At 49.6% G+C, this 19,452-nt stretch overlaps 2 protein-coding genes across 4 annotated transcripts in view; both read right to left on the bottom strand.

The window, feature by feature from the left end:
* Positions 1–443: 443 nt before the first annotated feature.
* LOC310674544 (serine protease 55-like) lies at positions 444–7,031 on the bottom strand. Its single transcript, XM_083433839.1, has 5 exons — positions 6,834–7,031; positions 6,405–6,588; positions 4,991–5,232; positions 3,280–3,422; positions 444–873 (listed from the first exon to the last, which is right to left on the bottom strand). Exons 1-5 carry the CDS (start codon positions 6,886–6,888, stop codon positions 466–468), a joined length of 1,032 nt encoding a protein of 343 aa, XP_083289965.1. The 5' UTR covers positions 6,889–7,031; the 3' UTR covers positions 444–465.
* Positions 7,032–10,616: 3,585 nt separating this feature from the next.
* Positions 10,617–19,452, bottom strand: part of MSRA (methionine sulfoxide reductase A) — a 194,125-nt gene continuing 185,289 nt past the window's right edge. For all 3 annotated transcript variants that reach the window (XM_083432791.1, XM_083432792.1, XM_083432793.1), the window contains one exon: positions 10,617–11,756. In XM_083432791.1, coding sequence (XP_083288917.1) covers positions 11,598–11,756 — 159 coding nt within the window. In that variant the 3' untranslated portion in view covers positions 10,617–11,597. The remainder of the gene's footprint in view (positions 11,757–19,452) is intronic.

Below are 19,452 nucleotides of genomic sequence, written 5' to 3'. Positions count from 1 at the left end.
TGATGTCATGGAGATTGAGATCAGGTGACTGACAGGTGAGTGATGCTGCCCATCTGTCAAAAGGGGACACACAGACTCCTGTAGCATCCTGACCCGGAGTAGCATATCTGGTGGTGCAGGTCTGAGAGAGGAGGGCCAGAGGCAAATTCTGGATTGCCAGGGGTGGGCCAGAGGTGGTCTGTGGCCTACAGCAGCAGTTGATGTATGTACGCAGCAAATTCTGTTGCAGCGCAGCCTCTCTCTGGCTGCAGTGTGCAGTGTAACCACAAGATGTCCCTCCGTATTGCAAAACATGCCACTACTTGCAAAAATCCCCGAGAAGTCAGCCCTGGGGGAACGTGCCAGAAGCATGTTCATTTGACGGCCCTCGGGTTTCGTTTTCGGAGCTTTATTTATTTTACGCATGAAGAAAGCGAGCAAGAACTCATGCAAGACAGAGAGAGGGTGTTTGCAAAGTGGATTTTATTACAATAAACGGAAAAGCATCGACATCAGAACAGAAGCAATGGCACAGGGGGCGGAAAGGAAGGGAGAGCCAGCCAAACCGGGAACGGGGATTTCGGGATGAGTTATGACAACGTCCGCCGCTTCGGGGATTAATGGTTTTTCTTCCTCAGCCGTTACCTCTTCAAACTCAGCCAAAGCGGGAGGAGGGATTTCGGAATCGGCTACGACGACGTCCACCCCTTCGGGGATAAATGGTTTCCCTTCCTCGGCCGTTACCTCTTCTATCCAGTTGAGGTAGCTGAAAACCATAGTGTAGACAGCGGGGCTGCCCTTTCCTTCACAGGCTTCACCCTGACTGCCTAGTCCAACCGCAAACCATCTCCTGTCTTCTCCGGAAGTGCAAACCAAAGGAGCCCCGCTGTCATCCTGGGAGAGGTCGGAAGGACACAAGAGAAAGAGGTCAACATCCTCATAGAATTGTGGCATCGGAAGGGACCCCATGGTTCATCTAGTCTAACCCCCGCAATGTAGGAATCGCAATGAATAAATCCTTCGCAGATGGCTACCCAAACTCGTTTACAAACCTTCAAGGTCGCCTATTGCACTGCTGAACAGCTCCTACTGCCAGAAAGTTATTCCTAAGGTTTAGTTGGAATCTTCATTCCTGCAATTCGAAAGCACTGTTTTCGGGCCCTGCTTTCTGGAGAAGCAGAAAGGAAGCTGCCAGCTTTGCGCTATTATTCGTGGTGAGGGGTTGTTACACCCCTGTTGTGTATCCCAAATCTGAGACAGCGCAGTCGCTCTCTCAAGGTCCATATGCAAACTTTCCTCTCCTTGGGCCCCAAAATTCACACAACAGCCACTTGATGGGCAACCAAAACACCAGAAAATAGTGTGCAAATGTTGGGAGTTTTCCACAATCCTTCATCACCAGGCTAGGTGTTCAATGACTACACATCAAATGACTTTAAGCATCAAAAGCTTCTCCAAAGTTTAGTGACAATTGGGTTGGTCTAATCATGGAATGGCCCTAACGTGAATTGTGGATTTTCAGTTTTATCGGAAAACTCAGCCACTTTAGGTTTTTTTTTTTATGTTTCTAAAAACATAAATGGAGACATTTTCTGAGCCTGTGTTTCAACCAAAACAAAGGCATATTCTTCTCCATTTACCCCAATCTCCATTTCATGCCTTTTCTTTGTTATCTCCACAGTGTCAGTTGAAGATTGGGTGCCCCTCAAGGCAGGAGTCCTCTGCTCTCACAGTCTTGAAGCCCCCCACACGTCGAAGGCACATCATAGATAATAAATAGCAATCATGTGGTTTATAAATTCCCCACATTAATTCCTCACCCTCCCTTGTTCCCTTTCCCTTCTGCATTTTCCATACAGTTTCAACCAGTGCTATTTTTCCAGAAAAAGAGGTGCTGGAACTCAGCAAAGACACCTCCCTCGTTCTCTTTTAATGGCAATGGCGCCCACCTGAGAGGTATTGGAACTAAGTTCTGGTGAGTTCCGGCTTGGGGGGGGGGGAGCCCTGGTTCCATACCTCTGCAAAACCTCCTCTTGAGTAAAGAATATACATCTCTTCCTAAAGAGTTTCCTCCTCCAGCCACAAGCTCACTCCTCTGAACACACAGTGTGTATCAGTGGAGGCAGAAAAGCAGGACAAGAAAATGAGGAGGGGGAAGGAGAAGAGGGAACAATAATAAATAATAATAAAATTTTATTTATATCCAGCCCTCCCCAGCCAAAGCCGGGCTCAGAGTGGCTAACAACAGTAAAATGATACAACATTCTAAAATCAGTTCATTCTAAAATCAGTTCAAATAAGATTAATGGCAACCATTGGGTGAGAGTTCTGTGAGGATTACCAAAGGAGGGGGTCAGACTGTGCCTTGGCCAAAGGCCTGGTGGAACAGCTCTGTCTTACAGGCCCTGCAGAAAGATGTCAGGTCCCGCAGGGCCCTAGTCTCTTGGAACAGAGCGTTCCACCAGATCGGAGCCGCAGCTGAAAAAGCCCTGGCTCTGGCTGAGGCCAGCCTAACCACCCTGTGGCCTGGGACCTCCAAGGTGTTTTTGTTTGAAGACCATAAGGTCCTCCATGGGACATACCAGGAGAGGCGGTCCCATAGGTACAAGGGTCCTAGGCCGTATAGGGCTTTAAAGGTTAAAACCAGCACCTTAAACCTGATCCTGTACTCCACCGGGAGCCAGTGCAGCTGGTATAGCACCGGGTGAATGTGATCTCACAGCGAAGACCCCGTAAGAAGTCTCGCTGCAGCATTCTGCACCCGCTGGAGTTTCTGGGTCAGTCTCAAGGGCAGCCTCATGTAGAGTGAGTTACAATAATCAAGTCTGGAAGTGGCCGTCGTGTGGATCACAGTGGCTAGGTCAGGGCGAGAGAGGTAAGGAGCCAACTGCTTAGGGGAGATGGAAAAATGCCGCCTTTGTTATAGCTGCAATCTGCGCCTCCATGGAAAGGGAGGTGTTGAAGATTACACCCAAACTCTTAACGAGACATAAGGAGAAAAGGGAGGGCGAGGAACAAACATAATCAAAAGGAGGGATAAAGGAACATGAAGACATCTCTCTTCCCCTTTTTGGGACTCAAAACAAGACAGGAGGACGCGGCTTGTATATCCTTGTAGGTGACCAGGACTTCCCCTACTTGTACGCTTGCTAAAATAAGTCTTCCCCCATCCCTCCGGAGGCTGTGCAGAGAAACATTAGCAGCCCCCAGGAAGCCCGGGGAAGAGATCGAAGATCATTACCGCATCCATCCTGCCTCCCCAGCCTGCGGCACAGCAATACAGGGCCAGGTTCATTATACCTTGCAGGTCTCCTTCCCTCCTTCGTCAGAGACGGCGCACAGCATGCCCTCCGTCAGGCCCTGTACGCTCTTGGAACAGGTCTCCCCGCCGACCAGAGACATTTCCGTTTTCTTTAGCACTCTGGTCGGTGTGTTCTCGTCGCCTGCAGGCACAGAGGAAAGAGGGGGAGGCAGTGCCATTCAGAAAAGACGGGAGAAGAAAGGGGTGAATGGGACGGCGGGGGCTTTGTTTAGCCCTCGGCGGTCTGTGCAGCATGGAGACTTGTGCTGCTCTGCAATTGAGAACAGGAGAGCCTGTGTTTCTCAAAGCGCAAGAGGGGCCTCAGATGCTGATGGCACGGCATCAAGGTGGAAGGGGTTGTACTGCTGGCCAGGGCAAGGGCAAGAGGTCTGGGCAATTCAGAGGCCAAATCTATAGCCTGCCAGCTAAAAAGGTTGGTGTTCCCACTTGCTCTAAACAGTGGCGTAATGTGGGGGGTGCGGGGGGGGCCGGCCACACCGGGTGCAACATCTGGGGGTTAGGGGGCTCAAATCCACGGGTTAGGGGGTGCAAATTACTTGCCTTGCCCCGGGTGCTGACAACCCATGCTACGCCACTGGCTCTAAATCATTTTGTGCTGGTACCTCCCAGTGAGATCTCGTGGGGAGGTCTCTGTCACAAGTCATTGAGTTCCCAGTTCAATAATAACAATAATAATAATTTATTATTTATACCCCGCCACCTGGCAGGGCTTCCCCAGCCACTCTGGGCAGCTTCCAACAAAATATTAAAATACAGTAATGCATCAAACATTAAAAGCTTCCCTAAACAGGACTGCCTTCAGGTGTCTTCTAAAAGTCTGGTGGTTGTTGTTCTCTTTGACATCTGATGGGAGGGCGTTCCACAGGGCGGGTGCCACTACCAAGAAGGCCCTCTGCCTGGTTCCCTGTAACTTGGCTTCTCCCAGGGAGGGAACCGCCAGAAGGCCCTTGGAGCTGGACCTCAGTGTCCGGGCAGAATGATGGGGGTGGAGACACTCGTTCAGATATACTGGACCGAGGGCTTTAAAGGTCAGCACCAACACTATGAATTGTGCTTGGAAACATACTGGGAGCCAATGTAGGTTTTTCAAGACTGGTGTTATGTGGTCTCGGCAGCCACTCCCAGTCAGCAGTCTAGCTGCTGCAATCAAGCTCAGAGTCCAACAGTTTTGGTTTCTCTCCGTTTTTCATTCCTAAAATCTCCCTAAACCTTAAGTTCGGTTATCTGTATCTTCCTATCAGTTTGGGGAGGAAAACCCTTTAAAGTTCTCACGAGAATTAGTCAGCACCTTAGTACAAATTTCTTGTTTCTATGCAATTTTGTCACACGCACACATTTTTGCAAAGCAACTCTCCCTAACATAATGTGTTTTTCTGTATTATTTTACACCAGTACTTGAGTTTTCATGTACACGTTACACAAGCATATGAATTTTCAGCACGATACTTGGCTGGAGAATTGCACTGCAAAATTCAACTGCGAATTTCAATGGGGGCAGCTGTGTTTGGGTTCGCATGTGGTTTCGGAAACTGTGGATTTGATAGTTTCACCTTGAAGTGCAGACTGAGCCAATGGATACCTGCACATTCACACACCCCATCTGCTCCGACTTACAGCAGCGAGTGCATGTGTGTGCGGCAAACTCAGGGGAGTATTTTTGACTGAGCCCTGGACTAGAAAATGCCATACCAGGTGTGGCGGATCTCCAAGTTGCAGCCCAGCAGTCTTGCCACGCTCCAAGGTCCTGCAGCAAGGGCAGGCAAATGGGAGTCCTCTCTTCACCGAACTCTACTGGGGAGGCCAGCAGGAGCAGAGCAACGTCGTTGTTCAGGTTTGTACAGTCAAACTCCTCGTGGATGAGCACCCTGTCCAACTTCATTCTCTCCAATTCATGCCCATTCAAAGCAACCACCACATGGAGATCTGAAGGACTTGGGGACAAAGGAAACAGAGGCAGAGCATCAACAAAGATCAAACAATGAACCCCAGGGCTGTGTCCCAATGAACCGTTGACTTGAATTAGCATAAAACAGCTTAGAAAGGGTGGGGAAGGCTTGTGGGGCAACATATGGTGTGCTGGGATCCATGTGCTCCCCCCCAACCCCCCAACATTCCACCCACCCAACAGTTGGGCAGCGCTGTCCAATGGGCATGCTTAGTAGTCATTAAGCATTAAGCCATTTGACCTCCCTCTCCTTGAGTATTTTTTTTTTCTAGCACAGTCGTACCTTGGATCTCAAATGTCTTAGCTCCCGAATGACTGAAACCCGGAAGTGAGTGTTTCGGTTTCCGAACGTTTTGGTGAGCAGCCAATCGGAAGTCGCGCTTTTGGAAGTCGAACGGACTTCTGGAACTGATTCTGTTCAACTTCCAAGATACGACTGCTCCTCTTACTCGTTCCCAAAGCACCCCTGGGCCACCCACTCGCCTGTCTGGGGTGCCCACCTACTCACCTGGTCCATGTGCCACCTGGCTGACTTGTCTTTCTGTCTTCCATTCTCTCATCTGTTTCCTTCCTCTTCCCCCTCCGAGTGTCTCTTTGCACCTTGTCAAAACCACCCCTTCCCCACAGGCCATGTCAAACTTCTACGGCTTGCCTGGAATGCTTGCTCACCTGGGTGGGCTGCCTGCCTGCTCACTCACCTGGGCCACCAGCTGCCCGCCTTCCTGCCTCCTTCCCTGGTTCTCATCTCCAGTTCCCTCCTCCTTGCCTGTTGTAATGGCCTAACAGCTCTGCGACCCAAGCTTGCCATCACAGTGTAGTTCATAGCACCACCTGTCTGCAGCCAGGTGAACTGCAGCATGACAACATTCTTACATTTTCATTATATATATGTGTGTGTATTTGAACGTGAGCCTGTTGATCCCTCCCTGTTGTGTATGGATGGTGCTTAGGATCCATACTCAAAGGAGGCGTTCGCGATTATTATATAGCATTATTATTTGAAGATTGCTCTAAAGAGTGTTTGGAGTGTGAGCTTCCTCAGGGACAAAGGTTATTTATGGATCATACTCTTAATTCATCCATTGAAATAACACAGGGAATTTTATTTTTCTTTAAAGACAACTTGCTATCTACTTAAAGGCAATCCTCAGTACTCACAGTTCCTCCGTGTAGCAGTGAGCTGCTGACAGGACCCACCAACTGCTCAGGATCACACCTCCACAGAAATGCAGCTCATTTGATTGGATGCTGGCCTGCCAGGGAAGTATCTCGGATCCTGATCCTGAGATGGCTTTGAATTCAGGCCACAGGCCACAATGCACAGGGGGCAAGGCCTGTAGCTCTGTCAAGAGATAGCAGAATTATTTCATTCCCTGAAAGATTTATGCCCATATGGCAGACTAAGGAAAGTGAGGCCAGGCTTGGCTGGAAGCGTGTGTCTTGGCCATGGGCCTTGCAGTACGATGAGTCGTTTCAAACCCGCTTTCTTTCCCCCCCTGGTTCCTGTGGACAGCACCAAGACTGAGGGCTTTTTGCCGCCTAGCTACCAGGAATAAACCAAGTACCGCGGAAACAGAATCCGCCTACCTGTATGGGAGATTCTCGTGAAGGATGCTAGCAACAGGAGAAGGCGCTGTAGCATTTCAGCCTCGTTCTAAAGAGGCCCTCTGTCTTCATGTTCAGACCAGAAGCTACAAGAAGCAATCCCATCATTCCTCATTGTACGGGACATAAGCAATCTGTTTGCCTAGAAGTGACATCACTCACAGTTCCTCCCACGTTGCCAGTCCCCATGTGATGTCACCCACCAGCCTGTTCCCTTGCGGTGATGTCATAATGGAATGCTGGGCCTGGCGGTGAGTTGGAAGGCTGGCAACCTGCGGATATCTAGCCTCTGTTAAATTCCCCAGGGGGACACCTGAATACTGAAAGGAGGAAGCGTCACAAGGGAGCCAATGTCAAGATTTGGCAATCCCAAGGAAGAAAAGGGAAGGTGGCTGTCAGAGCTGGCTCCTGGTCCCAGCTCACAGAGGACCAACGCTAGCCGGTAGTAATGTAACAAAGTCTTTATTGAAGTATAGTTTCCATTTCCAAGCCTCAGCGCCCCAGCTCTACGTCTAGGGTCTAGACCGGCGAAGCTCCATCTGAATCCCCGCCCCCTGTACACCAGTTTAAGACTCTAGCCTTACTCCACCTCTTCCGTCTCTCCTTTCTCCTCTGGGTCCTGCTACCCCCCGGGGTCCCTTCCTTCCTGGATTCCTCCGACGCAGACGTGGACCCCCCTGACTCCTCCCTCTCTCTTCGGCGGGCTTTAGGACCTGGCTCCCTATCCGGGCTGCCAACTGCTGCCCCCTCCTGTACATTTGAACTTGGCGCGCGCGCGCAGCCTTCCACCTTCCTCTCGACCGTTTCCTCGCTCTCCGATGGAGGCGTGGCCACTCCTGCCTCATGTCCTCCCGCTGTCAGCGCGCTGCCTGATCCCGATGCCTGGGACTCCTCCCCTCTACTCCACTCTGGTGTGGACGCTGGTCCAGATTTCCAACTGCTGCTCTCTGAGTCCCCCCTGGCCCCTTCTTCCTGGGGTGTCCCCCTCGGCACCCCCCTTGCCCTGACCATGGGGGCCTCTTTCTGTGAATCTTCCGATTCACTGGAAAGACTCAGAGACCTCGGATTGCTGTCATCGCTGACATTTCCTTCGGACTCCTCCCCCTCGCTCTCTATTTCCTCCCTCTCCTGTGCCTCTGCTCCTGAACCCCTGACAGTGGCTTTTCAAATGAGCTGTGTGTGTGTGTGTGTGTGTGTGTACACACACACACACATACACCACACACAAATAACCACCAGTCTCCGGGCATGTACTACCCAAAAACTTTACACCAGGTAGCATAATCCCCACCGCTGCTATTTTAGAAATTAAATTACCGTATTTTTTGCTCTATAAGACTCACTTTTTCCCTCCTAAAAAGTAAGGGGAAATGTGTGTGCGTCTTACAGAGCGAATGCAGGCTGCGCAGCTATCCCAGAAGCCAGAACAGCAAGAGGGATTGCTGCTTTCACTGCGCAGTGATCCCTCTTGCTGTTCTGGCTTCTGAGATTCAGAATATTTTTTTTCTTGTTTTCCTCCTCCAAAAACTAGGTGCGTCTTGTGGTCTGGCGCGTCTTATAGAGCAAAAAATACGGTATATTAATGTAGAAACACACACCAGGAATCTAGTGACAAATGCATCTGCTCTGTGAGGTTTTTTTTGTACGCATTTTGGGTTGAAAATCTGCTTTCAATGTATAGGGCAGGTGGGGCCCAATATGGCAGCTCCTCTAGCTATGTCAGGTCGCAGTGTTGTAATCCAGGTTACAAATAACCAGGAACCCTTTATGTGGTGGGTTGCCGAAATGCCTAAAAAAACCATGGAGATAATGGGCAGGTGTGTCTTGCATCCATGCGCAGCACTTACGAACATAAGAGACCGAGCGAAATCTCTTTCCAAATGGCGGCAGCCCAGCATAGCAATGCATATAGCCCCAAACAGCTGAAGGGGGGCATATGTTTTCCGGAATGAGAAAAACCACTCCAGACACTTGCTGAGCTCAAGGCCCGTGGTATCCGATTTGCTAATAAATCCAATCTCTTTGTGCAAAAGGCACGGCGGCTTCAAGGCTGCAATTTCTTACTGCTCCATGGAAATGGGCCTTCCTCTCCTGCCACCCGGCCAATAGTAACCAAAGAGGTGAAGGCAGCCACGAGTAAAGAATCAGCTGCAGCGCTATTATGCTCTATTCGCCTTTTCACCCCTGCGCCTAGGAAATTAGATAGGGCCAGGTTCCTTGACGGTGAACAACAGAACAATTCGGAGGTATAACGCTTCCACACAATGCGCTCTGTTACTATAGGAACCATGCCTTCTAAGGATGAGGGGGGCAGCTCGGGAAGGAGGGCAGAATCACATGTTAGACCCTAACCAAGGACAAACATTGAAAAGGATGGGTGGTGGTGGGGAATGTTGCTCACCACCGAGCCAGTTTGGCCCCACGACCGTGGGTGCCATGCAGCGTGCATGGCCTTGGCACCAAAGGGGGTGCCCGACCCCTCCATGGGGAATTTCGTGGGTGCCCCGGGGAGTTGGCGCCTACGCCACGTGACCCATTCCCACCACCCAACTGCAGGGCAGAAGGAGAATGCCCTGAAGCGGTCATGGGTCTGTGGCTTTGAGCATGTGGCCATCAAAACGATCCAACCCACATTTGTTTGCCACGGAAGACGATAGAAGCGGGCAGAACGGTGGTGCAAGGATTGATTAGCTGGTTGGCGTTCCAGCGGTGGGCATCTTAGTTATGGAGGGACCTGATCTGTAGCTTTACAGAGGGGAGTGGTAAATGAAACTGAGTCTCCAAGCTCAGGTCGGCAGCCTCGTTGTATAGAGCCAAAAAGCAGCTCCAAGGCTTGGGTACATGGACTCGAGATAACAGCACAAGACATCTTTTTTCCTTAGCAACCTGTCGCTCTTTATTGCATTACATTTGATACAGTCTCCTTGTCGATCCAGACCAAGAGAAGCCAAGTTTCTTTAGCTTCCCCCATGTCGTAGGTGCTCTCGCAAATAAGAAACAACTGCATTCTTTACGACTGAGTGAAGGACTGGGGAGAGAATCACAGGAGTCCTTTTTGGGGGGATGGGGGTGGGAATTGCATGCCACAGACATCTGGGGCAGTAACAGAAGGGTACCCAAGGGCTGAGGAGCTTATAAAACTGCACATCTGATGCTACAGAAATCAAACCTTGCGGCTCCTCCTTCAGTCAAGAGACTTCCCCACAGTCCAAGCTCTCAATTTTCACACTTATTTCCAGCAAATTCCCCGGCCCGAGAGGATAGCAGAAGCTTTATATACCACAGCTGCAAAAGCATCTCAGTTGTGCCCATGTAGCTCTCCTCCCAAAATGCCTCCCAACAGAATTGCCGTATTTTTCGCTCTATAAGACGCACCAGACCATAAGGCGCACCTAGTTTTGGGAGGAGGAAAACAAGAGGGGAAAAATTCTGAATCCCAGAAGCCAGAACAGCAAAAGGGATCGCTGTGCAGTGAAAGCAGCAATCCCTCTTGCTGTTCTGGCTTCTGGGAGGGGAAAAGTGAGTCTTATAGAGCAAAAAATACGGTAACTTCTGCAAGAGCACACGTAAAAGATCTGTGGCTGCCTGAACCCACAGAATTAAGGCATTAGCTGAATGAAGACTGATATAACTGAGCTCTGGCACCAGTTTCAAAATGAATTCACACCATCAGGATTCCATCGTGGGAGAAGAGGGGCCATTCTTGCCATCCCCACCCTCTCTTGTCACATTCTCGCCCCTAACCCGCTGCATGAATCGGCGGTGGGAGATGTGAAGACTGCTTTCCTCACGCTGGGGTGTCATGCTGGTGATACAGAGCTCTACAAAACTGGCTTCTAAATCCTGTGTGTGTGTGGGAGTCTGCAGAGGTTGCTCGCTTCAAACCTTCAGCCCTGGTGCATGGAGGATGGTGGAGGTTGGGTGACAGGGAAGCAACAGAAGGTGGGGGCAACCAGAATATCCCCGTCAACCCTGCAAAATACGGGGCTTGAACAACTGAACGGGGGCTTTGCAAGTATGAGCAAAGAAGCTAGAGGGGTGTGCAGATATTTTGCTCTTTCTCTGTTGCCCTTTCACCCCCATCATCTTGTTTTTCTATCTCTTCTCTCTCCTGCATGGGAACACACAGCCTTGCCTTCCACACCCCCTTCAGATTCCAGGGCTAATGTTGGTACACAGCGTGAAACACCCAGTCCATCCCTGGGTTCCACTAAAGAGTCTATGCCCACCTAAGGTGCTTGTGTTGGGATCCCGAGCCATGTAGATTCCACAAAATTACACATTACAGGCCTTCCTGGACTGCACCACTTCAGAATGTAGAACGGGGGAGTGCGTTTTTCAATGCTCCCCTTTCTTTTTTTAAAAAACCCAAACACTTTGTGCGTAGAAAATTAATATTCCAGGCTATGGCAGTACACCAGTTGAGGCATCCAATGAGCTGATTTTCTTTATGCTGTGAATTCGTTTTTACTTATATGGAGGAGCATGAAACAAAAGTGATTTTCCCCGTCTGCATCCTGAAGTGGTGGAGTCCAACAAGGACTCTAGGCATGTGGCTCTGCTAAATGTATAGCTCGGCTCTCAGCCTTTCTTTGCAAGCAGGTGCCTTTTATTTCACGGCATTCACTCGTGGGGAGAGCACCCCGAAGACTGCAGCCAAATGGTAGAAAAGATTCAGAGCGTGTCCCTTTGCGTCCGACATCTTGCTTTAAGGTGCTGAGGTGGTCGCAGGAGGAAAGATCTCTTTTAGACGCCGATCGGGCAGGAAACCCCAGTGCCTCCAAGTCCGCAGTAGCCATTAGGGTGCTTGCTCAGGTACTGCTGGTGGTATTCTTCAGCGTAATAGAACTCTGGAGCCTCGCGGATCTCAGTGGTGATCGTGCCGAAGCCATTCTCTGTCAACACCTGCCAGAGGGAGGAAAAAGAGGGAGAATCCCATTAGGAATTGTTTGCACTGAGGTAAGAAATTCATTTGAGTGACCCACCAGCCAACAAACAGAGGCTAGAGCCCAATTCAGGAGTCTATAGCTTGGGGGTCTCCACACACGCGGTTGCACACGTGAAAACGTCCCCGGAATCTGCAAACCTGATAGTTCAGGGCTGTAAATTCCAGAGAAGTCTCTGCATGGTAAACTATATCAGGGGTGGCCAACTCCCAAGAGACTGCAATCTACTCACAGAGTTAAAAACTGGCAGTGATCTACCCCCTTTTTTTGGGTTCAGGTCAAAGTTGTTGAGCTCTGTTTAGGAAGGAGGAAGGCCCATTTTGGGGGGGTTCGGGTCAAAGTTGTTGAGGAGGTAAAATGTTGAGCTCTTTTTAGGGGAGTCACAGTTGTTCAGCATCTTTGGGTTGAGCCAATGATCTACCAGTGATCTACCGCAGACGTCCAGTGATCTACCGGTAGATCACAATCTACCTGTTGGACATGCCTGAACTATATGCATGGAGGCCCCCTCCTCTATATGTGGGCGTCAGGAGAGGAGTCCACAATGCCAGGGTGGGGTCTACCCAGGGAGGACATAAGGACGTAAGCAGAGCCTGCTAGATCAGGCCAGTGGTCCATATATTCCAGCATCCTTTTCTCACGGTAGCCAATCAGATGCTCCAGTCCCATGAGAGTTCCTTCCTTATTGTTGTCTTCCTTCCATTTCTGGGTGCATGTTTAAAGAACCTTTTCTCTTAGTTGCATGGGTTGGAGGCAGTGAAAGTGGGTTTTTTTTTTACCCCAGCTTTCAGAGAACAAATTGGAAGCAAATTGGTGTGTGTGAAATTACTTTCACTTGCTTTCCAGAGTGGTAGCCATCTAGGTCTACTGTACTACAGAAAATGGGGGTGGGGGCATTCACTATATAACGGAGACTTGTTCCAATCCATTGATTGCAAAAAAAAAATTGGATTGTTTTGATCCAATTCCTCCAGGCAAAGAATGGATATTTCCGCTGCTACGGGGGATCCCAGCTAACCCCTTTATCTTGCCAAAGTTTTGGGTTGAAATAAATGGTTCTTACATAGTGCTATCTCAGCCAAGAAGGAAACGGAATGAGTGGGAGGATTTTTGTAGAGCCGATTTCTCAGAAATGGGGAGCAGCTAATTCTCCATTAGGTGAGTAACCTGATATCTGTAATCACCTGGGAGAGACATATTCAGCCAGCCATATCCATCTTGGAACGGAGTCCATAAGCTGACCTCGTAGAGACAGCACACAGCCCAATTTCGGGTCTTTCTGTTGTCGGATTCCCCCCATTTTTTTTCTTGTTCCCCATCACCCCCTGCTATGCGTAGCATTCCACCTGATTTCGAGTCCTGAGAACTCGAAAGCTTGCCACAATTTTGCAATGTTTTCAGCTGACCTTAATAAAGGCATTGCCTAGCTGTGGATTTGAGGAGTTCCCCCTTCTCCATGGACCAACACATCTACCTTTGCTTTTTACGTGTGAACAATTTGAATGTAGGAGAAAGCCCACTGGTTTAGTGGTTGGCGTGTCATACTAGGACAACTGGAGAGTACAGTTCAAATCCGCACTCAGGCCCGGCGCTCAATGGGTGACCTTTGGGCCACTCTCTGCCTCTCAGCCTAACCTACCTCTCTGGGTTGTTGTGAAGATGAAACGAAGAGCAGGGTGAACTACAACACACTAATAAATAAAGAGTTAAATCTTGAGTCTTCACACATAGCGAAGCAGGCATGGCTCCAGGGGGAGGAAAAGGAGGGGGAAAATGTATTTCCCCTAACGGCGGAAAAGGTGTTTGGAAGAATCCAATTCCACGGAGTTGGACTGTTGTTGTTTTGGCTGCTGGCACCATACCGTGGGGAGTCTAAGATGGTGCGAAAAAGAGAAGAAAAGGAAGGCTTTCTTGTTTACATCCGAAGCCTGAAAGTGGTGTGCTGTGAATAAACAAAGGATGCTCCCCCAAAATGCTGTGTCAGCGAAAGGCCCTCCCAGCAAAACAGCTCTGCGGAACATGCCTCTGAGCCCAAGACGTACAGCAGCAGCAGCTCAACTTTTGCCTTTCTGTGCTTCCTTTCGTTTATCCAGAGTGCCCTGTTTCTGGATGCCTTCAAATGGCACCCTGTTCCTCACACACGCACCCATCCATGCCTTCTGAAGGCAGAGCAGCTAAAACAGAGTTTGCATGCAGCTGGACTTCTGAGCAAAGTCAAATCGTCACTCTGCGGTTTGGGGATAGCAGAAATCAGGTCACCTTTCTTCATTCCTGGGAACGTAAGATCTGAGAACAGGACGCAACAGGAGGCGGCCCAGGCGCCAGTTCTGGCTGGCAGAGAAGCAACTTTCGACCTGTAACTCGCCCACGTTCTCCTAGCAGATAAAAGGAGCCCTCCAGACCCTGCCAGTCTCTGCGCGGCCCACGCGCGCTTGCTGCAGGATCGGGTTCCGACCTTGCTTTTGCCACAAGCCTGCTGGTGGCGGCTGATAAATCAGGGACAGGAGCTCAGACTCTGACCTCTGTGCCCTCCTTATATTGGCCTGCTGACGAAACCAGCTGCTAAAATCTCAGAAAGGGGTCTAGGGGTTAGGACAGGCTGTTCGGTCCTGCAGAGGAGACTTTTAAGTTAAAAAAAGAGAGGATAATTTGTGCCCTCTTTTTTTTTCCAGCTCTCAAGGGCGCTGGGCACAACTCCTGCTCAGAGGCTCCGTTTCTGCCCTCTGAACAGGAACTGTGCTTTGCTTTTAACCCCTGCAGATCTGAGCGTTAAATATTCACTCAAGAGGCTGGCTGCTTTGATAGCTGCCCACTGCAAGGGACACCTAAGCTTCTGGCTGCACCTGTCCTCCCCAAATAGCCGCTGGACTATGGAGGCCAACCAAACTGTGAGCAAGACGCAGTCACCATGATAAATTTATTGGGGCGAGATTGGAACGGCCCCGTTTCCCATCTCTGGTGGAAGTTGCAGAAGCTCCAATATGCAGGAGAAAGTTAATCTGTGTATGTGGCTGAGGGTTTATCCACCTTCTGCCCTGCATGCTTTCTAGGCAAAGATATGAACTTTCCTGATCCATACCCGAGTGCATTTTCTTTGTTTTTGCCCTGCAGCTTTCCTTGAGGAAACCTGATGATTACCACTGAAATGAGTAAACAGCAATTCAGGTTTTCTGTGAATTGCCATTTGCTCCTAATCAGTGGCCAATAGTGGGGTTTTTTGGGGGGGAAGCGGCAAGGTACCCCCCCAAAAAACCCCCCACTTGAACAAGGACCTGTAAAGACCAAACCTCCACCTAGCAATGTGGAGCAAAGTTTAAGTGTGAGCCCTATGTTTTCCTTTAGACATTATAGCAGAATGTACTTCATCCGATCCCATTTTCCTGAAACAGCCCCAACTGACTAATCCACTAGGAAGCCACTCACCCACCTGCTTGCCCATAATTTGTCTGCTGGGAGAAATCAGGGAAAGCTTCATTGAAATGGCATAAAAAGTACATATGCTTAGGAATATTAGGTGTTAGGAAGGCAGGAAACTGCCCTGTCTATGTCAGACCAAGGGCCAAGCTGACTGTATTGCCTTCAGCAGCCTTCTTCAGACTAGTTGTTTGGGGACCACAGCTTCCCTAACTGGCACAGCCAATAGTCAGGGAAAGAGTGAGCTAGAGACCAAACTATCTGGAGGGCACCTGTTTGCTTAAGACAGGTCTACTGGGACTCTCCCAGGTATTACGCCTGGGCAAGAGCCGTCCTATTTTTGTCCGCAAAACGCTGGAGATTTTGCAGGGGGTGTTGCGCTCCAAGGAAGGCACGGTTCCAGGATCGGACACCTCTTGAAAACCTTCTTCTGTTTTATTGTGTGTTAGTCCTTGCAGCTATTGCTCTTCTCACCTTGGTAGCTGTATCTCTTCTGGAGGGCTAGCACCTCCCACGCCACATTCCCACCGTACCACTTTAACAGGCACAGCGTCCCCCGGCAAACCCTGGGACCTATAATTTGATAAAGGGTGCCGAGAGGTGTTAGAGGAGACCTTTCACAAAGCTACATCTCCCAGCACCCTTAACAAACCACGTTTCCCAGGATTTCTTGGGGGGGGGGGAGCTGTTAAAGTGTATGTGAGTGCTTTAAATGTATAGCAGGGCCTCTCTCTCTCTCTCTCTCTGCCTTTTAAACAGGGTGTGGTCTTATAAATTACAGGCTCTGTCCCCCTCTTAGCGTTGATCTCCTCCCCGACTTCCATCCTATTGCTCTCTTTCCAGCCACGGCAGAAGCACCAGATGCACGAGAGGGAAGAGGCAGGCGAGGGAGATGGAAGGAGGGAGAGTAACAAGGAATGCACCGTGCCTTTCCAAGAGAACTTGGCGTTGGCAGCCCCTCTCCTTCCCTGCCAGCCATGGAACAGCAGTGACTTGGCAAGAGTTAAAGAGACAGATGTCAGTCTCATCTGGTTGCTTTGGCTCCAGTTGTTTGTTCAAAATGAACAGCGAAGCCAGGCGAGCGTGGGGGTCTTTTGTGCCCAGAGAGAAAGGAAACGAGCAAAGCCCTTCTGGTCAGCGCTCTGACTCTTGAAGCCCATGTTGGTTTACATGGCTTGAATGAACGTGACGAGGCTTGAGAGGCACAATTGGGAGAGAGAGAACCATCAGGCCAAAACTTCAACAACACAGAGAAGGGTGTGCTTGACAGCCTCTGCGTTTTGTGGAATGTGCAGAAAGGAGCAACTGATCCTTTTAGCATATTCCATGGCATTGACTCGTCTTGAGTGACCGGAAGACCAAAATAAGGCCTTCCATCATGGTCTGTGATGCAAGTACTGATGTCCCATTGGCTTCGCTCGAGCAAGTTCATGGCTTTATTACATCATGAGGTTTGGTAGACAAAAGCCTGCTTCTGACGCATGAAATGGACAGAAAGGGGACTGGTTTATACAGACAGGTAAGTTACCGAGCAACAGACCAGGTTAACAAAGTAAGAGGGGGGGGGGATTGAGAAAGCAAAACACAAAGAAAGAATGCTTAGGAACATGGCCTTGTCTCCTACTGATTCCTTTAGCAACCAAGCCTTCAAACAAGCATGATCATAGGTCGGTGCCACCCAGCGGCAAGTGGATTTTTCGAAGGAAGACATGACCAGACCGCATCTGAATCGTATGTATTTTGCATGTGCCTTTCATGTAAAAGACATACATTTTACATGAAAGACGCACTTTTTGATGCATTTCAGTGCATTCACCTGTAAAGCACGTATTTTGAGCACATCCTCTGCGTACTTTGTGCACCCTGAAAATGCACTGCAAAATCAGTGTAATTTGTGTAGTTCTGAGAGTTCAGGAGTGTTGGATTGGGCTGGACCACCGTGAAAAGCGGACGAAACGCATTCCTCCCCGATCCCTAATTGCTACAGAACCACCATCATGTAGACCTTACTGGCTGCCATTAAGCGCACTGTGCTTTATTTTGGGAATTAAAGGTACCCCTGCCCGTACGGGCCAGTCTTGACAGACTCTAGGGTTGTGCACCCATCTCACTCAAGAGGCCGGGGGCCAGCGCTGTCCAAAGACATTTCCTGGTCACGTGGCCAGCGTGACCTCGCTGCTCTGGCGAGCCAGAGCCGCACATGGAAACGCCGTTTACCTTCCCGCTAGTAAGCGGTCCCTATTTATCTACTTGCACCCGGGAGTGCTTTCGAACTGCTAGGTTGGCAGGCGCTGGGACCGAACAGCAGGAGCGCACCCCGCCGCGGGGATTCGAACCGCCGACCTTTCGATCGGCAAGCCCTAGGCGCTGAGGCTTTTACCCCCAGCGTCACCCGCGTCCCATTTTGGGCATTAGTCTGTTATAAAAGAATTGCGACTGCATCATAGGGGCCTCGGCACGACCTCCTTGCTCCACAGTAATGAGGTTAGCATACGCCACTCTCTGTGCCACTGCAATGAGGCACATCTACAGAACCAGGAAGTTTGGATATACAAAGTTGTAACTGCACTTCATGGGTCCCTGTCATATTTGGTCAATTGTGCGACTACTTCTCAGTGCAGAGCTTGACAAACATAAATTTTGTATGCTGGCTGACCCGATGGAAAATGCCTATTAGGCAGCATGGACAGTTCCATATAAGCGGAGACCAATTTGCCTCTGTGCCCTTCACTGCTGGGTTCACATTATCCCATAATAATGTAAGGAGAAACCCATTGGATCAGGCCCAAAGGTCATCTAAGCTAGCATCCTGTTGTCACGGTGGCCAACTAGATGCCCATGGAAAACTCGCGAGTAGGAGATGAGTGCAATAGCACTCTCCCCATTTGTGATTGTGATAGAGGTCAACCCATTTGTCCGCCACAAAAAAAAACTCCGAATGGTGCAAGAAAATGAAACGGAATGCACACATTTGAAAAAGGAACACAGGGAGGAAAACATGATGCAATGCAAACAGATCTTAAGCAGCACCAAATGGCCTGAATTGCCCAGCACCACTCACTGAGTCTAGGGGGTTTTTTTGCATCATAGTTTCACAGCGCCAATCCTGATGCTCTCGTTGGTGCTGGAAGAAAATGAAGTTGTGCGTTTATTGCTGTAAAAGTTTGTTTTATTTTATTTTATTTTAAAAAATGAATATTCTGTGCAGGCAGCTGATGTGGTACAGTGGCTAGAGTGTTTAAGGCCAGTGAGACCTGGATTCAAATCCCCACTGGGTGGGTCAGTCTCTACCTCATAGGGTTGTTGTGGGGACAAAACGGAATCTGCCTTGAGCTCCTTGGAGGACATATAAGTGTACTAAGCATATAAGTGTACTAAGCAAGTAAAAGTGCCCTGTTTCGAAAAGCAGTTCAAAGTACAGTGGTACTTCGGGTTACAGACACTTCAGGTTACAGACGCTTCAGGTTACAAACTCTGCTAACCCAAAAATAGTGCTTCAGGTTAAGAACTTTGCTTCAGGATGAGAACAGAAATCATGCTTCGGTGGCGCGGTGGCAGCGGGAGGCCCCATTAGCTAAAGTGGTGCTTCAGGTTAAGAACAGTTTCAGGTTAAGAACGGACCTCCGGAACGAATTAAGTACTTAACCCAAGGTACCACTGTATGGTTTGAAAGCTATGGTTTTCCCAGTAGTGATGTATGGAAGTGAGAGCTGGACCATAAAGAAGGCTGATCGCCAAAGGATGGATGCTTTTGAATTATGGTGCTGGAGGAGACTCTTGAGAGTCCCAGGGTGTGCAAGAAGATCAAACCTCTCCATTCTGAAGGAAATCAGCCCTGAGTGCTCACTGGAAGGACAGATCCTGAAGCTGAGGCTCCAAAACTTTGGCCACCTCAGGAGAAGAGAAGACTCCCTGGAAAAGACCCTTATGTTGGGAAAGATGGAGGGCACAAGGAGAAGGGGACGACAGAGGACGAGATGGTGGGACAGTGTTCTCAAAGCTACCAGCATGAGTGTGACCAAACTGCGGGAGGCAGTGGAAGACAGGAGTGCTTGGCGTCCTCTGCTCCAGGGGGTCACAAAGAGTCGGACACGACTAAACGACTAAACAACAACAACCACTGTATTAACCATTCAGTTGAAATTTGAGGGGAATCCAGACGCTAGCTAAATGCTCACAGATGCATGGCTCTTTAAACAGAGGTTGCACAGAACCCAGATGCTTTCGAAACGGTTCCCTAC

The sequence above is a fragment of the Podarcis tiliguerta genome (assembly GCF_965153285.1).
Source record: "Podarcis tiliguerta genome assembly, chromosome: 3".
Classification (NCBI taxonomy): Eukaryota; Metazoa; Chordata; class Lepidosauria; order Squamata; family Lacertidae; genus Podarcis; species Podarcis tiliguerta.
Note: the sequence above shows the minus strand (reverse complement) of the source record. Positions and strands in the feature narration are given on the sequence as shown.

Excerpts from the sequence above, each read along its gene's own strand:
- LOC310674544 (XM_083433839.1), bottom strand. The coding sequence starts at position 6,888 with ATGCTACAGCGCCTTCTCCTGTTGCTAGCATCCTTCACGAGAATCTCC. Across the intron at positions 6,589-6,833 it reads CACGAGAATCTCCCATACAG|AGCTACAGGCCTTGCCCCCT; the intron begins GTAGGCGGATTC and ends ATCTCTTGACAG. Across the intron at positions 874-3,279 it reads GAGGGAAGGAGACCTGCAAG|GATGACAGCGGGGCTCCTTT; the intron begins GTATAATGAACC and ends GACCTCTCCCAG.